Source organism: Caretta caretta, chromosome 6 (assembly GCF_965140235.1).
Source record: "Caretta caretta isolate rCarCar2 chromosome 6, rCarCar1.hap1, whole genome shotgun sequence".
Lineage (NCBI taxonomy): Eukaryota > Metazoa > Chordata > Testudines > Cheloniidae > Caretta > Caretta caretta.
The window spans coordinates 26,699,508-26,721,103 of NC_134211.1; the positions used below are offsets into that span (position 1 = coordinate 26,699,508).

The 21,596-nt window shown below is 41.4% G+C and overlaps 1 protein-coding gene across 7 annotated transcripts in view; it reads left to right on the plus strand.

Annotated features, from left to right (window-relative positions):
* Nucleotides 1–21,596, plus strand: part of PTPN5 (protein tyrosine phosphatase non-receptor type 5) — a 141,514-nt gene that overhangs the window by 52,931 nt on the left and 66,987 nt on the right. The window contains exon 1 of one of the 7 annotated variants that reach the window (XM_075129340.1): nt 9,507–9,567. The exons of the other annotated variants lie outside the window; for them this stretch is intronic. Within the exon in view, the coding sequence (XP_074985441.1) occupies nt 9,543–9,567 (25 nt within the window). The 5' untranslated portion in view covers nt 9,507–9,542. Of the gene's footprint in view, nt 1–9,506; nt 9,568–21,596 lie in introns of those variants that run through there. 7 annotated transcript variants of the gene reach the window in all.

Genomic DNA, 21,596 nt, shown 5'->3' on the forward strand with positions numbered 1-21,596 from the left:
CCAAAATTGGATTCTGTTTGTCCTAATTAATTTTCTACTCACTGTGGACCAGATTGTGACCCCTTACTCCCATTGGTGATCACACAGACAGTCCTATTGACCTCACTGGAATTTCTTGGATGTGTAACAGCGTACGGCGAGTAAGGGTTTGTCAATCTGGTCCTATGTGCTTACACTATTTCTGTTTCAGAAATAAAATAAAGCAAAACACACTTTGGAACGAATGCTTGCTGCTTGGGGGAGCAAAGAGGAAGGAAGAAAGATCATTTTTATTACTTAGTAGTTTGATGAATACAAATATAGGGACTGCTCATTTAAAAATGAGCTTTCATTACATGGGCATTCCATGATTTCATTATGGCAATTGTAAACAAGAGTCAGCATTTATAATGAAGGCTCCATTCAAAAGGACAGGTTCATGCTTGTGAAATGTATTTGCATAGTAACATATCAGTGGAGTTTGGCTAACCATATGTTTGCATATGGAAGTCAAATAGAACCATGGAAAAATCTACTTTTTCACCATGAAAAAGAAAATCAACCTGTTTTAATGCAAGATTTGCACTTTGTCGTCGTCTTCTTTTTTTTTTTTTTTTGTAAAAATCAATCATGAAGGAGCAGCATCCATAGCATACTGGGTGATGCTAGTGGAGGTTCCAATGAGAACGCAAAAGAACATCGGCACTCAAAAGGAGTAACTCCTGTTGGCAAGCTTAATATTTGTAACATGAGGGTGACACACCAACAGTGAACGTTCTGCATTTGTCAAGATTTTGAAGCAGAAGTGGTGGCACAGTGGTTAGTGCATGAATCTGAATCTCCTGTGTGGGAATGAGAGCCTCCCCTGTGGTATATTGGTTAAAAGAGTTGGAGAGATTATAAAGTACTCCTTCCTTTCTATGCATAGCCCCTTCCAGAGAACAGTAAATGATAAGGGAATTGACTCGGTTTTCTTCTCTTTCTTTATCCCATGCATTAATCAGTTTATTTCTAGTTTTCTTGCCTTAAAACTATTTATTCTCCATGGGCCTGATCCTTGGCTATTGTAGACTGGCGTAGTTCCATTGATGCCAATTTAGGAACAGGTCCCCAATGTGTTCTTATTTTTTATCCAATCCTTAATTAGTGGCAATATAAGAATTACACTTAAATATTGTCTTTGTTTGATGTCAAACATCATCATACCATCCATACCAGGGATAGTGCTACCGGTTTTGATTTCTAAAGGAGACTAATAGAATTAGGTGCCAACTCCCCTACAAATTCGACACCATTGAAAATGCCAGCCAGAGTGTTCTGCACTGAATTGGATTCATTTTACTGATAAACCATCCAGGTTTATTTTTTTCCCTTTAATAATAATTTTCTTTTAGATCACAATAAAGAGACTCCAGCTCTTCACATTATGCCACTGAGAAGGAAACCAACGATCAGACCATTTCAGCAAACCCTGTTGAGTTACTTTAATAATTTCTTTGGAAAGAGGTGTGAACTTGGCTTGTTCTGTGCAATGCTGGCATTTTACTGCTGGTGGTGCCTTTGCACCTTTGGATTCCAAGCTGCACTAAGAACTTGCTGCTGTGCGAGAAGGCAAATAGGAATGAACAGTTTCTGTATCCTAATCCTCCCTAAATATCCATTGAAGATGGTCCTTTTCTTTCCTGCAGGTGCTTCCTACCCTGCCTCTGTCTCTTATTTCCCATTGCAACAGTGGAATCATTAACATTTTTTGCTGTGTATTTTACAAGCTTATCCAAACTGATTGAAAGATCAAGTGGTCTCTTGTCTGTTTGATAATGCTGTCTTGTGTCTACGGGAGAGGGATTATGGCACGGTGGCTGCTATAATGAACTGACATAGAAGGCTGATGAGCAATACATTGGGTTTATATGTTCAAATTCACTGATTGCACCAGTTATTCTTTTTGTTTTCAGTCTTTGTACATAAACTGAAGAATATCAACAGTACAATTAAAGATACATGAAGAGGTCAAACCTGATCCCGAAAAGGGAATTGAGGCAAACATGCTTGCTTATCAGGGAGCTTTCTAGATGTTAGCAGAAGTAGGTAGTGTATTTAAAAGCTTGATCTTGCAGTCCTGTCTCAGGCAAAACTCTCATTGGTACCAGTAAAGACTGAAGGATCTATGTTCAAAAATAAAACAAAACAAAAAACCCAACAATATTTGACAGCCTCTCAGGGCAAGGTTGCAAAGATGCAGCAAAATAATCTTTTCTTTTGTGCATCCAGGCTACCACAGCTCCCAAGAGAATCTTAAGGGGCCAGCTCATCTAAATTTCTGTCGCCATTCATAGGGCACCCTTGACATAGTCTCCTGGCTCTCCACAGGTCTCCCAGTGCAAAACTTTATCTTCGGAAAGGTCAGTCATAAAGATAAAAGAGATCCAGGACACAGCACAAACCAGACATCAGGGTACACCATGTCATGGCATATCTTGCAGCTAGATGTGTCGCCTCTTTAATAAGACCATGCTCCACCTATGTGGGAATGTGATAGAACTTATATCATTCCCAATTCTGGGTAGTTTACATGTACATAGGAGTTGATATCCTGCAATGAGACCCTTGTCGCTTTCTTGTCAGTGACGTCAATAAAGACTCCATGCCTAGCAAAGGCAACACAGAGTACATATTCTGCATGAATATGCCCCATTCATAGATACGCCCAGCTTCCCTTCCACAAGTGTTCAGGTGAAGGGCTGCCAGAGACATAGGAGATGGGGGCAGGGCTTCTTACTGAGGCTCTGAGATCAGGGTTGAAGCAGGGAAGTTCTTGTTTGCTGCGCTTTTGGCTGATGTTTGCTTTGTGTGATATGAGATATTGCCTGTTGCTGTGTTTAGTTTCCACTCTGGTTATGCCTCCTCTCTATGCTTGTCTTCTATAATGTCTTTTTTCTTTGTTTCTATTATTTCCCCCTCTCTTCCCTCCCTTCCTCTGCTCTGTATCACAAAGCTTATCCTCTTTTCCTCATTCCTCCTTTTTTTTCTTGAGCCTCTCCATCTTCTCTTGTCTTTTTTCTCTGTCTCATTTTTTTCTTTTGCTTCTATGTTTGTTGCCATAGTCACTTTTCCCTAACACATGCCCTGTTCTTTCTAGTGAAAGCATAAAAATGACCTTCAAACTTTAGTAGGAGGAACATTTTAGACTTTGAATAAGTAGAGAGTGGACTGTCTTTCAGGCATGCAGCTGCACACACTAAAGACCTGATCCAAAGCTCATCGAAAATAATGGGCGGACCCCCACTGACTTCACGGGGTATTAGACCGGGCACTAAAAGGTAGCATACCTAATTTGTGTGCATATTCATCACCGTTATATATTTATTGATCAACTGGGAAACTGGTTAATTACACGCCGAAACTAAGAACACAACTGCATATCAAAACTGTCTGAAAATCAGGTCTGTGCAGGCTTAAAAATATATTAGTCATTTTTAAGATTAGGGTCTTGTCTGCATGGGACAGTTGCAGCAATTTAACTTAAATCATTTTTAAACCAAGTTAGTTAAACTGGTACAAAGCCTGGTTGGAGCCTCTTATTCTCATTTAGGAGTGGTTTATTTCAGTTTAGTTTAAATCTATTCTTAAGCAATTTAAGCTAAACTGCAATGAGCCTGCTTTAAACCAAATAAGAGTGTCTACTCAGACTTTTGCACCGGCTTAACTATCGGTTTCAAATCACCCCTTTAGTTAGACCGGTGCATTTTCCTCATGTTGACAAGGCCTAAGCCCAGAGAAATGTAATCTCTCTTCACTTTTCTCACAGATCAACAGCTCGTGATTTCATGTTTTCCCTCTTGAGATCTCAGCACCTTACAGCACAGGGAAGGATAAATCTCAATGGGAAGATACATTAATAAAAATTGCATTGAGAGGAGGGTGGGAGGGGAAGGCCTCCCCAAGAATGAGAGGTTTTAATGACGGAACATTTTCCTCATTGTATCACAGCTATAGAAGAGGAGGAGGAGGAAGCCAGAGACTGCTCTATCTTTGTACAGATTCTTATCTCCTTCCTCCCACTCTTGATGGGTACCTATTGCTAATCGGGATCTGCTATGTACATTCATGGGGAAGAAGCTGATCAAAAATATCAGAGTCAGCAGTGGGAGGCCAGAATGTGTCTGGTTCTGCACAAGCTGGGAAGTGGGCGAAAGGAGCCTTCCCCACTTACAGCAGAGGCCAGCCACAATCTGGAGAGGGAGTGCAGGCACTGAGCCTGCCTCGTGCCAACAGGGGCAGGGTAACGCCATCTGTCCCAGAGGAGCTGACAGGGTATGGAGGGGAATACATATGCTGCATTCACTCCCTGGCTGACAGACGATTAGCTGCAGTATGCACTCTTTGGGAGCTCCTCCTGTAGCACAAAGATAGAGCAGTCTCCTCCTTTGAGCCACCGTGTTTACCCAAGTAAGGCAAGGCATGTAACTGAGAGGAAGAACAGGTGGAGAAATCTGCCTTGGTGCACCTTTCCCAGGACTGATAAGATTCTGACTGAGCGGTCAACCAGACACGTAAACCACCCAAAATTCCCATGGATCTCGTGAGAGAACGTGACCCTGTTACTGGACTAGACGAACCTCAAAAAGACAGAAGTGGGGAAGTAGGTAAACACTACAGAATCTGATTATGTGTACCACCTTGTTTCAGTCTTTGTCATAGAATCATAGAATATCAGGGTTGGAAGGGACCTCAGGAGGTCATCTAGTCCAACCCCCTGCTCAAAGTAGGACCCATCCCCAGCTAAATCATCCCATCCAGGGCTTTGTCAAGCCTGACCTTAAAAATCTCTAAGGACGGGGATTCCACCACCTCCCTAGGTAACGCATTCCAGTGCTTCACCACCCTCCTAGTGAAAAAGTTTTTCCTAACATCCAACCTAAACCTCCCCCAATGCAACTTGAGACCATTACTCCTCGTTGTGTCATCTGGTACCACTGAGAACAGTTTAGATCCATCCTCTTTGGAACCCCCTTTCAGGTAGTTGAAAGCAGCTATCAAATCCCCCCTCATTCTTCTCTTCTGCAGACTAAATAATCCCAGCGCCCTCAGCCTCTCCTCATAAGTCATGTGTTCCAGTCCCCTAATCATTTTTGTTGCCCTCCGCTGGACTCTTTCCAATTTTTCCACATCCTTCTTGTAGTGTGGGGCCCAAAACTGGACACAGTACTCCAGATGAGGCCTCACCAATGTTGAATAGAGGAGAATGATCATGTCCTTTGATCTTTTGGCAATGCCCCTACTTATACAGTCCAAAATGCCTTTGGCATTCTTGGCAACAAGGGCACACTCTTGACTCATGTCCAGCTCCTCATCCACTGTAAGCCCTAGGTCCTTTTCTGCAGAACTGCTGCCTAGCCATTCGGTCCCTAGTCTGTAGCAGTGCATGGGATTCTTCTGTCATAAGTGCAGGACTCTGCACTTGTCCTTGTTGAACCTCATCAGATTTCTTTTGGCCCAATCCTCTAATTTGTCTAGGTCCCTCTGTATCCTATCCCTAACCTCCAGCGTATCTACCTCTCCTCCCAGTTTAGTGTTATCTGCAAACTTGCTGAGGGTGCAGTCCATGCCATCCTCCAGATCATTCATCAAAATATTGAACAAAACTGGCCCCAGAACCGACCCTTGGGGCACTCCGCTTGATACTGGCTGCCAACTAGACATGGAGCCATTGATCACTACCCGTTGAGCCCGATGATCTAGCCAGCTTTCTATCCACCTTATAGTCCATTCATCCAGCCCATACTTCTTTAACTTGCTGGCAAGAATACTGTGGGAGACCGTATCAAAAGCTTTGCTAAAGTAAGGGAATAACACATCCACTGCTTTCCCCTCATCCACAGAGCCAGTTATCTCGTCATAGAAGGCAGTTAGGTTAGTCAGGCGTGACTTGCCCTTGGTGAATCCATGCGGACTGTTCCTGATCACTTTCCTCTCCTCTAAGTGCTTCAGAATGGATTCCTTGAGGACCTGCTCCATGATTTTTCCAGGGACTGAGGTGAGGCTCACTGGCAAATGCTGCAGTACAGGAAATGTGATATTTTAGGAAAAAATTATCAAAATTCCTAAGAAACCTCGCAGCCACCATTGAGGGTTTCACACTTTTATGTCCTACTGTCAGGAAGTGGCAGCTTAATTTCATTAACGAGTCCATTAACCTTTTGCAGTCACATTTGCATATGTGGAAATAGACAAGCTTATCTGTTGTGCTTTGTGTTTGTTCCATGGCATATTCTATTCTAGTCAAGTTCTGCTAGCATACTATTCAATATCTAAACCTCTCTATACTATATTCTATCCTGTTCAGGTTTTTGTATTACACTCCTTGCCATTGTATTTGAGCACCGGTGAGCAGTATCCCACTCTGTTCAGGTTCTCATACAGTGCCCACCACTGTGCTATTTCCTATATAGTGTATTCTATTCAGGTGCACCATACACCTTACCATACTATCTGAGTGCCTGTATACTGTACTCTATTCTATTCTATTCAAACATCTTGCAACCCTTGCTGTGCTAACCAAGTGCCTGGGTACTATATTCTATTCTGTTCAGAGTCTTATATGTCCCCACAGTATGCAAGTGACTATCTAGTTTCCCAAATATCTTGTTTTAATTTATTTTCAACTCAGATTTTTAGCAGAGAGAATTTATTATTTTAAAAAATAGCAATTGCACCTGGAAGTGAATAACCAAGATGATTTTTATTTTGTCCTTACAATAGAGGCTACACGTTGTTGGCTATTGCTATTATTGAGCTCTTTAAGTGAGAACAAACCTAATACCCCCCCTCCAACACACACAAACAGACATGCCCCTTTTTATAACATATTTATTCATTAAACATACGTTTCTTTTTGAAAGACAAAAGCTATTAGCACTTCAAAGTAGAACGCTTTTTTCACTGCTTTTCATAGAAACAGTGCCACAGTGTTATGGAAAAAAACCCATTAACATGCCAAATTTAATTAACTAACTAAATATTCCATTAAAGCTCTTTTCTGTTCCATCAGTTTTGACAATAGGTATATAAATACAATATGTTGATGACTGACCTTCAAACTAGTGTTTTTGCTTTGTTAATCTCTGCTGTGGTTTGAATACCATTGTCCCGTGTGCACAAAAAAGCCTCCTACCTACGGAAGCTGGATGGATGGCTAGATGGGTCAAATGAGGGAGGTCAAATCCTGACATTCTTACTCAAGCAAAATATCCTCTGATGTCAGTAGGAATTTTGACTAGATGAGGATGGAGGTGTCAAGCTTGCAAGAGGCTGGATAACTCCTGCAAGGTGCTGGATACCATCAAATCCCATTGGTTACTCTGGGAGTTGAGGGTTATTATAGTAAGCTCTTCAGGGCAGGGATTGTCTCAGTATGGGTATGTTTCAAGCTGGGGGGTGGGATGTCCAGCTTGAGAAGACATTTTCACACTAGCTCTCATCAAGCTGCTGCAGCTATATTCTGTTTTGAGCACACTGGCTCAATGAGAGCTAGCATTTGTATGTCTCCCTGAGGTGGGAATCACACCCCCAGACATACCCGTTGTTATGTGACGTAGAAATGGTTACTTTTGTATCTCCCTCCTGAACTTCGCTGTGCTTTCCGTGCTGGTCTGGAGGATCTAGGCCTGGGTCTTCTCTGCATGACTTTAAAGATCTTATGGCACCTCCATAAGAGCAGGGGTTTGCTCAAAAGTCCTTGATAAAGTTCCATTATCCCATGGTGGTTCTGTGTTCCCTTTGGTTGCCACCTCTCTAATCCAGAGGCTGCTGCATTTTAGTGGTGCTGCATGTATGTAGTTTGTAAGGCCCGCTGGGGTCTGTTGATGTGAAAGGCAGTGCCTTTAAGACAATGTTATATTTGCCTTAAGCAAAAGGACTTGCTATTTCCCTGGTCAGTCTCACTTTTCCTGCTTCTGTCTGTCTGAAACAGGCCATGGCACTTTTACTTTGAAAAGAAATAAACAGTGGATCTTTATTGTTCATTTCTGTCACAGGGTGACTGGCCCTTGAAAGGGAAATTGGTTCAGCCTCACCTGTGGGATACTTAGCTTACCTCCTCAGGTAGAGAAAATGAGCAAAGTCACATAACAGGCAGCCATGTGGCTAAATCAGAGTGTAGATTACTTTGACCCATTAAACTTTTACCCCCAATTAGGGAGATTGCAGATTATGTATTCCTTACGCCACCCTTTCCTGAACCGAATTTCGCACCCCTTGATAATCTGTACCTTATTCCCTGATAACCAGAAACTTCTATGCTTAAACTCTGTACTATTTTCTTTTTACTTCAACATCATCTTAATAAAATTATTAAATCTGAAGAGAAGCGCCTGAAGAGTGACCAGGAGGAAAGAAAGACTCAATATAGGAAGCAGTGGGAGTTGCTGATAGATAAAGAGTAGTGAGAGGTTCAAAGAGTCTGGGAGTGGCATGGGGCTGAGAAGAGAGACTCTGAGAAAGAAGGGGCTGTGACCAGACTGGGAGGTTGGGTGATCCAGAGTGTGGAAGGAGAAACAGAGGTAGTGGTTAGCACAAAGCCAGACCAGGTAGGCAGTGCTGTTACAATTTCCATTATGATGTCACTAACACCAGTGATCCTACTTTTGCTGCAAAAGGCCCACCCAATGGGCTGAGCTCCTCAGCTAGTGGGAGTTGAGAGCGCTCAGGAAAAATTGGTCTGGAGCTTTCAGGACTGGGCCTCAACTAAAGAAGAAAATCTTGGGTGGGGGCTTGTCTGAAACTTCTATTTATGCCCCAGGGTGAAGGATGGGATTTTCAAAACCAGTCAGTATTGGCCTAACTCTGGTCTTATTGAAGTCAACTGTAAAGCTCCCACTGGGAGTAGGAGTAGGGTGATGTAACTGCCTCAAATGTCTGTCCGTGCAAATGGAACATTCTGGACAGAATGACAGGAATAGTTGTACTGGTGAGAGGTATAACTGAAAGATGTCCTGGTTCCCACTGATACAAAACTGTCACCTGGACAAAGCAAGTAACTGCCCACCAACACACTAGCAGCATGCCAAGATAGCAGATGAGTTGCATATGCTTAAAAATATAATACACTTTAAATAATGCAAAAACTTCAGAGGGAATGACTGTCGTAGTGTTTTGATGTGGAAGCAATGAGCTGGGACAGCCATGTATGTATAAGAATGTGATCTGCTGTGTTTGGAATGAGATGAAATGTTGAAATCAGGTGCTCCTGAAAATAAATTGATTAATCAAGGAGGCCTGAGGAAAACAAAGGCATTTACCAGCAGTCCCAATCATACACTAAGGAGGTAAAACTGAGCTGATAGGCTTTTATGGCCATCTCTCTATGAATCTATCTGCCCAGGTGCTTATTCTGGTGTCTAGCACTGTAATAGCTGAGCACTGCTTCCCCAGTAGTGTGAGCAGTTCAAGGACAATACTTCACTTTTCTATTCTCAGGAAGAAGAGAAACATCCATTCTTTGGACAGTGCCCTTGGGGCTTACAGTTAATTTTAAGGATTGGTTCCCATAACCTGCCTTGCTCATGAAAGAATGTCTTTGGAGTGAAGGTAATTTTTGATGGTGACTCAGCTAGTGCTTCCTTAGGTGGCTTCAGGGAGGTAAGAAGGCATTTAGTAAGCCAGTTTATACCCCAACGAAATGTCATCAAAAGGTCCATTTTCTCAGCAGGGTGAGAGACGGCCCCATCACCCATGTGCATTAAGGTGCAAAACCCACTACTTCCCAACAGCAGAAAGCTACTTTCAGGCCTATTGACCAGTAGGCAAATAAATCACTAGGAAGTTAGAAACAGATGCCATTTATCCTGTATCACTGCTTAGACGGAGAGTTTATTTTTTATAAAACACTTTCTTTTCATCAAGCAAAATAACAATAGTAACACAAATACAAAATACACTTAAATTGCAGTCTTTAATTTGTGTGAATGGGCTACTGTATTATAAAAGTTTTTTTTTAAATTAAAATATTCCACACTTGTGATTACATTAAATATACCCTTAAGTGTGTGTCTGCCAAAAGGATAAAGATATAAGTAGTATTTTATTTTGGGCTATCCTCTTCTAAGGGTATGTCTTCACTATCCACCGGATCAGCGGGCAGCGATCGATCCAGCGGGGATCGATTTATCGCGTCTAGTCTAGCTCTCCCGTCGACTCCTGTATTCCAGCTCGGCAAGAGGCGCAGGCAGAGTTGACGGGGGAGCAGCAGCAGTCGACTCACTGCGGGTAAAGACACCAGGGTAAATCGATCTAAGTACCTCGCTTTCAGCTATGTTATTCACGTAGCTGAAGTTGCGTAACTTAGACCAGGTCTAAGAGTAGAACTTGGCCCTATGCATCTACATCTACATCTGTACTGTTGACAAATCTCAGTAACGTTATTTTGTCTCCATTAAGCTGATTTGTGGACAGTTAAAGCTGCAGCTCTTTATTTTAGCTATAGAATTATAGAGCTTTTCCGTGTGTTTCCATTTTCAGAATTAAAGAGAGAGGTTGCTAGCTAGGACTGGTGTGGGAAAAAGAACACAGCTGAAGGCCATTTATTGCCCGTTAACAAAGCTTAGAGCACCCACAAATTACTCCCATGTATTCCAAAATCTTCACGGAAAAAAAACAGGGAAACAAAGAGAGATGTATCTTTTTTTTTTTTTTTTTAAATTAGACTGTAGTTAATTGTTGGTCAATAATCAGAAGGACCCTTTGTGAGCTGTTGAACAGAAAAGGAAGGAAGGTCCTTGTGCAAAGACAAAAGAAGCTTTGAACAGAGCTCTGATTGAAAGATGGCAAATGCTAATTATGTGTGGGTGTGACAGAAGTTAATATTCACTGCCTCTGCCCACCAAGGGTCTACATTCACTTTTTAAAAGAGCTGTAATTTGACACCACATTTAATATTTTTATTTTTAAAGCAAAACTAACTTAAGAGGCTCCAGCTGTTAGAAATATCATATGCTCTAATCTGGTATGGTTTCCAAGGGGAAAAAACAGGACAGCCCTTAGCAACAAGTCCTGGGTTTCAGCCTGTAAATATTAACAGATCCTATTAAGAATAAATCTCTTGCTTACAGGATTTGAATAATCAAAGTACATTTTATATATGCACACATGGGGCTTGATTCTGTTCTGCTTATGCTAGTATAAATCAAGAGTGACTCCAGTGAGAACAATAGAGTCATAACAGTGGACCACCAGTGTGGGAGGAGAATCAGACCCACAGTATATGATGTAATGGCTAGTCTATCACTGCTGTTTTCTGACTGGGTTTTTACTCCTGCTGCTGCTCTTACCATTTGTATCAGCTAGTGGAGTTTCTTCTTTAGCCTGAAGTGGGAGAAGCCTATAGTTTTGGAGCAAAAAGCCTGATGAGGGCCTGACTCTTCTCTCACACAAGTATAGCCCCCTCACTTGTGGAATTACTCCTGTTTACAGTGGTGTAAAGGCTCAGTATTTCACGCAGAGTGCTGTCTGTGAGCAATGTAGCTGCTGACCATGCTGTCTGTACTGCATGCATGATGAACATGAATTTGTTACAGATGGGCAACCTGGTGGGCTGATTTAAATAATTTAGTTTGTTACTAGATGGGCTATGGGTATTCACTACTATGAATGCCATGTGGGTGGGAGCACTCAGTGTAATTTGTGAGGGGGAGTGGCCCTTTAGAAGGACTAGGCATGCCCAGGAAGGACATATTCAGCAGTATCTAGTGCCATCAGCCCGGGGGCCGGGGCGGGGGGGGAGGCCTAGCTGTGTCTTATTCTCAACCTTTGGTGAAGCCAGGTCTGGGGGCACATGACCCTGGCGGCTACATCCTTCCCCTCCCAGGAAGGCTGTGTGGATTAGGACCTGTAATGCAAGATGCAGTTTTTCAGATAATCTGGATTGTTTGCAATGGAAGAACAATAAGAGGTTTAGGGTGTTGTCTTTCAGAAATCATGTTTTTGTTTTTTTTATGTACAATCTGCTAAACAACCTGAAATGATCCCTTTAGGGGAAAAAAATAGGTGGGAGGGAAGGCATTTTAGGGCTTGTCTATACTGGGAATTATTCTGGAATACCTACTCCTGATTAATTCAGTGCGTGAACACTCTTAATTCTGAATTACTTTAATTCACTGGAATAAGAGCATCCACGAGGGAGTTAATCAGGAATACTTCATCTGTTTTAAATTCATACCCTTGTTTATTCTGGATTAATGTTCATGTGTAGACAAACCCTAAGTGTAACATTGCCAGACAGAGGATCCTAATGGAAACACTTTGGGTCCATAGAGCCCAAGCATACTTTCAAGCTTGTAGGCTGCACAAAAAGCAATACTGAGCCCAGAGTCCCAGCATTATCTCAGAACAGATTCACTTTCCCATGGGGGAAAAAAGCACACTACACTCTCTTTTGAAGTGCTAATTGTGCTAAATAACACAGAATCATTATCCAGGTTTTACCAACCCCCCAGTTTTCCCTCTAAATACAAACAATAATACTAAGTTATGAATTACTCTGAAAATTAATCAGAGTTGTTCTGACTCAGTATGAAAAGTCAGTGAGTTTCACAAGTGATGTTTCAGAACATTGATTAATAAAACTAGGAAATGTCTGGACATTTTTTTCCTCAATGACCTACAAACTGTATTCTCAAGAAATCTCATTTAAACAAACAAACAAACACCTACTGTCTTGGTAATCTAATGAAATGTATTTTTCTTTTGCACCCAAGAAGAATTGAATCAAGAGAGACCTAAACCTGACTGAAAGCCTCTCTCTGTAATGATTTTGAATTCCAAGTTCACCCTTTTGGCTTAAGTTGGTATGTGAGTGGAAAGGGGATGGCCCAACAGATCATTCAATATCTCATTGTGCTATCATGCAAGACACCAAGGTTTGGAAACCACGCACACATCTTGGGCTTCACTGCAAAAAAAGGTATGTTTTTGCAGCAGTATAACTAACGTGTGTTAGCAATCCTGCTGTGGAATCCTGTTGTAGACAAGGCACCCGTATGTTTAACCATGAGGTAGCTAGATGAGGTCAGCACTGTGCTTCCCCGACCCCACCAATCTGTGGTTGACCTGGTGGTAAGACTACAGTGCCTTGTTGTTACTAGGATGTTACCGTGGGAGGCTAACACGCATTAGTTGCGCTTCGGTGAAAACATACCTTTTTTGGCAATGAAGACAAAGCCTTAGAGTGCCAAATTCTGTGCTTAGATCTGCAAGCATAACTCCTGTGGAAGTCAAGAGGGAGCTATGTGAGCACATCTGACAGCAGCATCTGGCTTTGAAGAATAGCCTCTGTCAAGTTCACTTCCCAAGTTGTTCCCAGTGAAAAAAGGATTACTTCTTAACTCTACTTCCTCCTTCTGCCACCTAGGTGCTCAGGGAAAGCGTAGCTTGACAGAGATAGGGATGAGAATGAGTTTTGGAAGTGGAGTGCCATACCCAGGCCCTATGGCGGTGGGATGTACCTTCATTGGGGAGCAGAGGGTCCTGCTTCCTTTCTGGATGTGTTGGCCTATTTTACTGTCTTGTCATTTAACACTGATCCTTGCAGAAAAGACCTTGCTGAGTGTAGTTGTATTTTGTTTTAATCCTCTTGGGTCATTCCGCTGTCCTGCTGTGATTTATTGCCCTGTAAAAATATTCTGGATAACCTAATTCTGTTAAGCCTGTGGGGGTTATTCCATGCTGATGAGAATCTCATTCAGCTCTTTGTAAAATGTTACTCCATTTCTTTAGTTTCTCATTGAACTGGCTCATCAAAAGGAAGAATATGATGGGCCTGATCCTCGTCTTATGAGTGCAGGGAGCTGCCCCCATGGCTGCATATCTGGGCTAGGAGCCTTAATATTCTCTCAATGTAGTGTAATTTACAGAATTATATCTCACTGACAAGTAAAAAGGATCAGTTCCAACTCTGTTCTGTATAGAGCCAGTAGGAAAATTTCTACAAACACAAGACAAAGCTTTGACCAAAACAAAAAATGAACATTTTGAATGTTTTTCACAAAAATTGCTCCCTATTTTCCAAACTCCTCTGTGTCATATGCGCAGGGGAACATATACAGCCCTTATTTATGCCTGTGTAACCTCACTGCAGTGAATGGAGTTGCATGGGTGTGTCAGAGGGCAAAAATATGTCCCACTGTCTGTACTTTGAGTCTAGAATGGTGACACTAATGTTCTTTAGTGCCTCAAAAGGAAAGATACAAGCAGATCTTGCTTGTAAGCTAAAATGCTGTGCCGTGCTCTGAGTCAATTTAATTTCACCCTTGTGTCTCAACCAGTGGGAAGTATAATGAATAGAAGTCAATCTGCTTTGTATGTGTGGCTAGAGGTTTTAATGAGGTTCCCCAACCCCCCACCCCAAGTCAGGACTCTTCCCTGTATGAAAGCACAGAGCAACAGTTTGGGGAGCATTACTGTCTTCGGTTCTTGCAGTCTCCCAGCTAAACAAATTAGAAACAGAATATTTTTACACTTGCTGTGTAATTTGCATCTGTGCTGTAAATGAGATAAATGTCATTTGAAAATGACAGAACAAAATTAAATCTTTGCAAGACTGTGTTAACTGATATTGCTCTTAATTAGTATTGGGTGAAATGTTGACATGCTTTACTCAGTTTTAAACAGGAAAACTCACATTGGGTTTCAAGGGATGTTTGCCTAAGGGCTGAGTAAAAGGTCTCAGGATTTTACCGTTGGGGCCAAATTTAGGCTTCTACTCCATTTGCTCTGTGGCAGCTGGAAAGCCATTTTTAACTGGTTACCTGGGAAATCCCTTTGTGGAAAGGGCATCTTTCCGTTGGCCCCTAGTGTGTGGGGTGTTATCCAGAGAGCCTCTGTGCTTTGGCTACCAGAACAGCTCCTTGGGGCCATGAATAGACATAAAGTAGAGAAGCCTTTGGACTAGGGCTGTTGGTTAATCGCAGTTAACTCACGCCATTAACTAATAAAAATTAATCTAGATTAAAAAAATTAATTGTGATTAATCGCACTGTTAAACAATAGAATACCAATTTAAATTTACTGAACATTTTTGGATGTTTTTCTACATTTTCAAATACATTGACTTCAGTTACAACAGAGAATACAAAGTGTACAGTGCTCACTTTATATGGTTATTTTTAATTACAAATATTTGCACTGTAAAAATTATAAACAAAAAACATAGTATTTTTCAGTTCACCTCTTACAAGTACTATAGTGAAAGCTCTTTATTGTGAAAGTGTAATTTACAAATGTAGATTTTTTTTTTGTTACATAACTGCACTCAAACACAAAACAGTGTAAAACTTTAAAGCCTACAAGTCCACTCAGTCTTACTTCTTGTTCAGCCAACCACTAAGATAAACAAGTTTGTTTATATTTATGGGAGATAATGCTGTCCGCTTCTTATTTCCAATGTCACCTGAAAGTGAGAACAAGCATGTGCATGGCACTTTTGTAGCTGGTGTTGCAAGGTATTTACGTGCCAGGTATGCTAAACATTTGCACGATTAATCACGATTAATTTTTTTAATCACTTGATAGCCCTACTTTGGACTGGTCTCATTTACATCAGTGTCGCAGGCTAGTCATTTACAGGAAGTTAGACCCAGCCTCACTTGTGATGGCTGGAGATTAGATGGCCTTGTTTAATTATTAAACCAAGCTGGGAAGGGTCATGGGATGCCTACAAAAGGCTGTGAGAGCTCAGCTAGGGAGAGGGAACAGCTGAAAGGTGCTTGGGTCCTCTGGCAGGTCCCGGAAAAGGGTGGTCTGGTAGGGAACTGTAGGGAATTGTAGAGTTACAGGAAGGAGGATGGCTCTTATGATTGGCCCTAGGAGAAAGGAGATTCCCAGATGGAGAAAGCCCAGAGTCAGTGCACTGTAGGAGAACAGCAGGAAAACTGAGAACTGAGCCCAAGGAGAACTGAGAAGATCCTTTTGTTTATGTTATACTTGGAACTGTTGTCTTAAGTTTTTACCAGCACCTTGTCAGGTGATGCAGAGAGAGACTACTGCCTGGGAGAGTTTCCCTGGGTGGAAACTAAGGCAGGGTGAATAGTGCCATGGTGGTCCACAAGGGGGTGTTGCTAAGGCTGACCGTACCACACAGAGATTGGATCAATCTCAAACTTGTCCCCGAATCTGGGGGCTAAAGGTAGTGAATAGACACTGTTCCCCCAACCCCTACTCAAAGCTGCTTTCAATGAGATTTAGACTCCTAAGTCATATTTGAAATTTTTATCCTTAGTGTCTCAATTCCCCATTTTAAAAAATTGAAATAATAATAGTGCTTTCCTACACAGAGGTTACTGTGAGAATAAATGCATTAAAGATACCATGGTAGTGGAGGCCACATAAGTACCTAAGGTAGGTAGAAAGAGAGACTTGGTGATGACCTAACAAGTAATCACTCTGAACACTTATGGGTGACAGAATCTGGCCCTTAATTATTGGGCCAAGTGATGTCCTCTGTTATTGGGCCAAGGGATGTCCTCTGTAACTTTAGAGAGATCACATAGGTGTAACTGAGGGTTGAATTGTGGCTATTATGTTGAAATCCTAGTCAGCACAATCCTGTCTGACTCATGCTCATTATGAAGGTTCAAATGTCCATAACTGCTTGCCCCTGATAAACGGTGAAATGTCTCTGAAAGGATGGTGGGTAATTGCTGTTGTCATTTTAGAACCTTCCTTAAAGCTTTAGAATGAAACCTTTGCGTATAGCCTCCAACAATAGAGACCACCAGGTTGCCAGTGCAAGTTTGTTCCCTTCAGTATATCTTCTAGCAAAGTTAAGACTCTGAAGGGGGACTCAGGAGCTCTAGATTCTATTCTCAGCTTTGCCACAGACTTCCTCAGGCAAGTTATCCATGCTCTGTGTCTCAGTTCCCCATCTGTAAAATAGGAATAATACTTCCTTTCTCCCACCCTTTCTGTCTTGTCTACGTTGATTGTACAACGGTTGGGAAAGGGATTATCTCTTACTATGGGTGTATATGTAGGTCCTAGCACAGTGGGGCCCAAATCTTGGTTGAGCACCCTGTAGTACTAATACTATTAATAAAAAATAGTGCTTTGCTCAAGGCTGGAGTTTCCATCATTTCCCTTGGAAGATTGCACAGCTCTATCAATTTCAATGTCAGGAATATTTTTTCCCTGGTATCTATATCTAAAAGTTCCCATTCTATATTGCATCCTTTTACTCCTAGTTATTCCCCCTTTGTATCATCCTAACCTTTAAACCTTTGTATATTGTTGGGAACATAGAATTGTCAGACTGGATCAGACCACCTGGTTCATCTAGTCCATTATCCTGTCCCCAATAGTGGTCAAAACCAGCTGCTTCAGAGGAAGGTGCAAGAAACACTGTAGTAGACAATTATGGTAAAACCTGCCCCAGGAAAAGTTTCCACCTAACCTCCAATCCTTAGAGTTTGACTTACGGCCTGAAGACTTCTATCCCTCCCAAAATTCTTGTTTGTTTTTTTAATATTGAATACACTGGAGATTTTCATTATCCATATAAATGTCTGAACCTTTTTTTAATCCTGCTGCTCTCCTTGGCCTAAGTGATGTCCTATGACAATGAGTTCTACAAGTATGATGACTGGCGTGCATGTGTATTGCCTTCCTGTTCCTGTTTGTTTCCTGGTTCCTGTTCCCTGAATTCAGTGCATGTGTATGTAGCGTTGGGTGTGTGCAGTTACTCAGGGACTGCTGCTACATACCTGCCATTTGGACTGTTATGTTTTGTTCAGACTGTTGCTCTGTTAACTGGTTCATGGTTATTACATGTTTTGTTTGACCACCTACTTGCGTGTCTGCTTCTGTTTGCTCGTGTTTGGAGATTGCTGTTCTAGGGAACTTCAGAGCATAACAGGCTAATAGTGCACTGTTTGTAAAAATATTGCCATCTTGGGTTTTGAGTTTGCTCAATTTCAATGACTGTCCCCTGGTTCCTGTATTACCAAACAGGGTGAATAGCAGTTCCTGATCTGCCTTCCCTATACGATTCATTCATGTCTCCTATCTAAGGTAAACACTCCCAATCCTTTCAGTCTCTTTTCACATGAAAGCTTTTCTATGCCCTAAATCATTATCATCACCCATCTCCTTCCTCTGCTGCTGCTCAGTGATATGGGTATCTGGTGCAATGGAATAAAGGGTCACAATCTGGCTCTATTGGCAATTAGCATTGAACCCCTGGTGGAAGGGTGTGTGTGTTTAATGAAATCTTGTAGGCAGTCCTATAAAGTGGACTAAAGCTAGGTCTACACTGTGAGCTAGAAGTGTGATTCACAGCTTGCATACATATACTGGGCTCTAACTCTCATTGAAATAGCACGAGTATAAATAGTAGTGTACCCGCAGTCCCATGGGCAGCGGAAGATCGGCTTAGCTATACTGAGTACGAACTTGCCTAAAACCAGTAGGCATGTGCTTGGTAAGGCTAAGCCATATCTCCACTGCCACTGCCCATGCTACTGCAGCTACACTTTTATACACATGAGAGCTAGTGTGAGGATCTGCAAATAGGAAATCACACTTCTAGGGGCATGGCTACTCTAGAAACTTCAAAGTGCTCCCGCGGCAGCGCTTTGAAGCGCGAGTGTGATCGCGCGCGAGCGCTGGGGGAGAGCTCTCTCAGCGCCCCTGGTAATCCACCTCCCAGCGCTTGGAACCTGTCCACGGTAGCGCTTTAAAGCGCTCAGACTTGCTTCGCTCAGGGGGTGATTTTTCACACCCCTGAGCCAGCAAGTTAGAGCGCTATAAAATGTAAGTGTAGACAAGCCCTAGGTTGTAGTGTAGCCGTAGTTAAAGATCGGATTTTCAAATGCACCTGACTTAGGCTCCTCAGTCAGTTTTAAATTTTTTTACCCTAAATGATTTTATGTATTTATTAAAGGCCAGAGTAAGGCCCCCCAGTCCTTACCCACTTTGAGTAGCATCCGGCTCTTGGAGGAAGGTACCACTCACCCTGAATAAGAGAGGCAGAGTGTGGCCCTAGCTGTAAATGAAATGCAGGCTTTTAAGGCCTTAAAAGCAGTTACTGCAAAAGTACAGCAACTGCCTCTTCTCAGACTTTGTACTAAGCATTGAATCTATGCATTATGAAGGAAATGAAAGGTTTGCTTCATTCTTTTCAAAGGAGTTTTGATGTGTGCAGGAGTCGGCTGTGTTAGAAGAGCGTACATTATGTTTGTCAAAGTGTTCATCAACAAATAGGCAATGTGAAAAATGTTCATTATTAGCACATATCATTGCTGCTACGGCTCTTGAGAGGAGGAACCGTACTCAGCCATAAAAATCTGCTCCAGGCTGACAATTTGCATTCACTTCAGTTCAGCCCAGAAATGAATAAATTGCAGATTCTAAAAGAAATTAATTAGGCTGTTTTTAACAAAAGAGGACCCCTCTCCCGCAAAAAGCAGCACCTTTGATCCAGATACTGTTTTGCTTTCCCCTAACTTAACTTAAAAGAAGAAGGTTGCATTGAAAAATGTATAGCGCATTCACTGCTAACCAATGACTGAAGAACCTGATCTTGCAAACAAATTCACACATATTTAAGTGTGTAATCTCATTGACTTCCGTAGAGCTACTCACAAGCTTAAAGTTAAACAGATGTACGTGTGTTTCCTGGATCATGGCAACAGTGAAGATGTGCCTTAATGCATTAATAACCATTATTAGGGAGGAAAATACTAGGTTAACTCCAGAAAAAGTTTGAATCATTTTGAACAAAAGATGATGTTCTTTATTTGTTTACAAAACACATTTGAAAATGTCTTTTATAATCACTTTATATATACCAACCCAGGTATCACACCAACCAAATGCATGTAACTGGAATTTATATAGCTAATGAATGTGTATCTTCCCTGCAAAAGTACAGGATGGGTTTGTGTTGACTTCTAAATAAAAATAATTGTCATTTGCATTGACATCTGTTCAAATTTACAATAGATTAATGCTATTAAAATGTAGAAGAAATTATTATATTCTGGTTTTTAGTTGTCTATTTTGAATACTAAAAAGTTAACTCCATTTATAACTATTTTATAATCAATTGCATTTCTTGGAAGAAAAAGTATGGCTCATTTCAAATAAGATCTTGTAGAAATCAAGTGACATCCTGGGATAAGAAACTAGAATGACCGGTGCAGGAAATGAAATCAGATATTACAGTGGAGTAGTAATCATGACTGGAATACAGGTATTGAAGGGTATGTGCTGTTCAGGAAAGGCAGAAATAAAGGTAAAAGTGGTGGAGTAGCATTGTATTTTAATGATTAGGTAGACAGTAAAGAAATTAGAAGTGATGGAATAGATAAAATGGAATTTGTTTGGGTCAAAATCACTTTGGGGAAGAAAGGTAATATAGGGTCCACTGGGATAGTCCTTGGGGTCTACTACAGACTCTCAGGATCCGATATGGATAGAGATGTCTCTAATATTTTTAGTGAAATAAATGCTACTGGGAATTGTGTGGTTATGGGAGACATTCATTTACTAGATATAGATTGGAGGACAAGTGCTACTAATAATGGTAGAGACCTTATGTTCCTGGAGGAGATAGCAGATAGATTTCTTCACCAAATAGTCACTAAACCAATAAGAGGTGATGCTATTTTAGATTTAATATTGATAAGTATCAAGGACCTCATAGAAGAACTGGTTGTAGAGGTCAACATTGGTTCAAGTGATCATGAGTTAATTCTATTTAAATTAAATGGAAGGATAAACAAAAACAGGTCTGCAGCTAAGGTCCTTGATTTCAAAAGGGAAAACTTTCAACAATTAAGGAAATTCGTTAGGGAATGGACTGGGTTGAAGAACTCAAAAATCTGTATGTGGAAGAAGCTTGGAATTATTTTAAGTCAAAGTTGCAGAAACTATCTGAGGCCTGCATCCCAAGCAAGGGAAGGAATTCATAGGGAAGGGTTGCCGACCAAACTGAACAAGCATCTTGAAGAGAAAGCAGAAAGCCTATAAGCAATGGAAGAAGGAATGGATCAGCAAGGAAAGCTACCACTTGGAGGTCAGAAAGTATAGAGAAAAAGTGAGACCTGCAGAAAGCCAAAGACCTTGCAAAGGAAAGTAAAATCAGTAGTAAAAGGGTCTTTAGCCATATAAATAAAAAGAAAACCAGGCAAGAAGAAATGGGACTGCTAAACACTGAGGATGGAGTGAAGATTAAAGAAAATCTAGGTATGGCCCAACACCTAAGTGAATACTTTGCCTCAGTTTTTAATAAGAGTAATGAGGAGCTTCAGGACAGTAGCACGGTGGCTAATGGGAATAAGAGTATGGAAGCATAAATTACCATATCCGAGGTGGAAACCAAACTCAAACAGCTTAATGGGACCAAATCGGGGAGCCTGGTTAATCTCCATCTAATAATATTAAAGGAACTGGCACCAGAAATTGCAAGACCAATAGCAAGGATTTTAAATGAATCCATCAAGTCTTGATTGTACCATATGACTGGACACCTGCAAATATAGTACCTACATTTAAGAAAGGAAAAAAATGATCCAGGAAACTACAGGCCCATTAGTTTGACCTCAATTGCATACAAAGTCTTAGAAGAA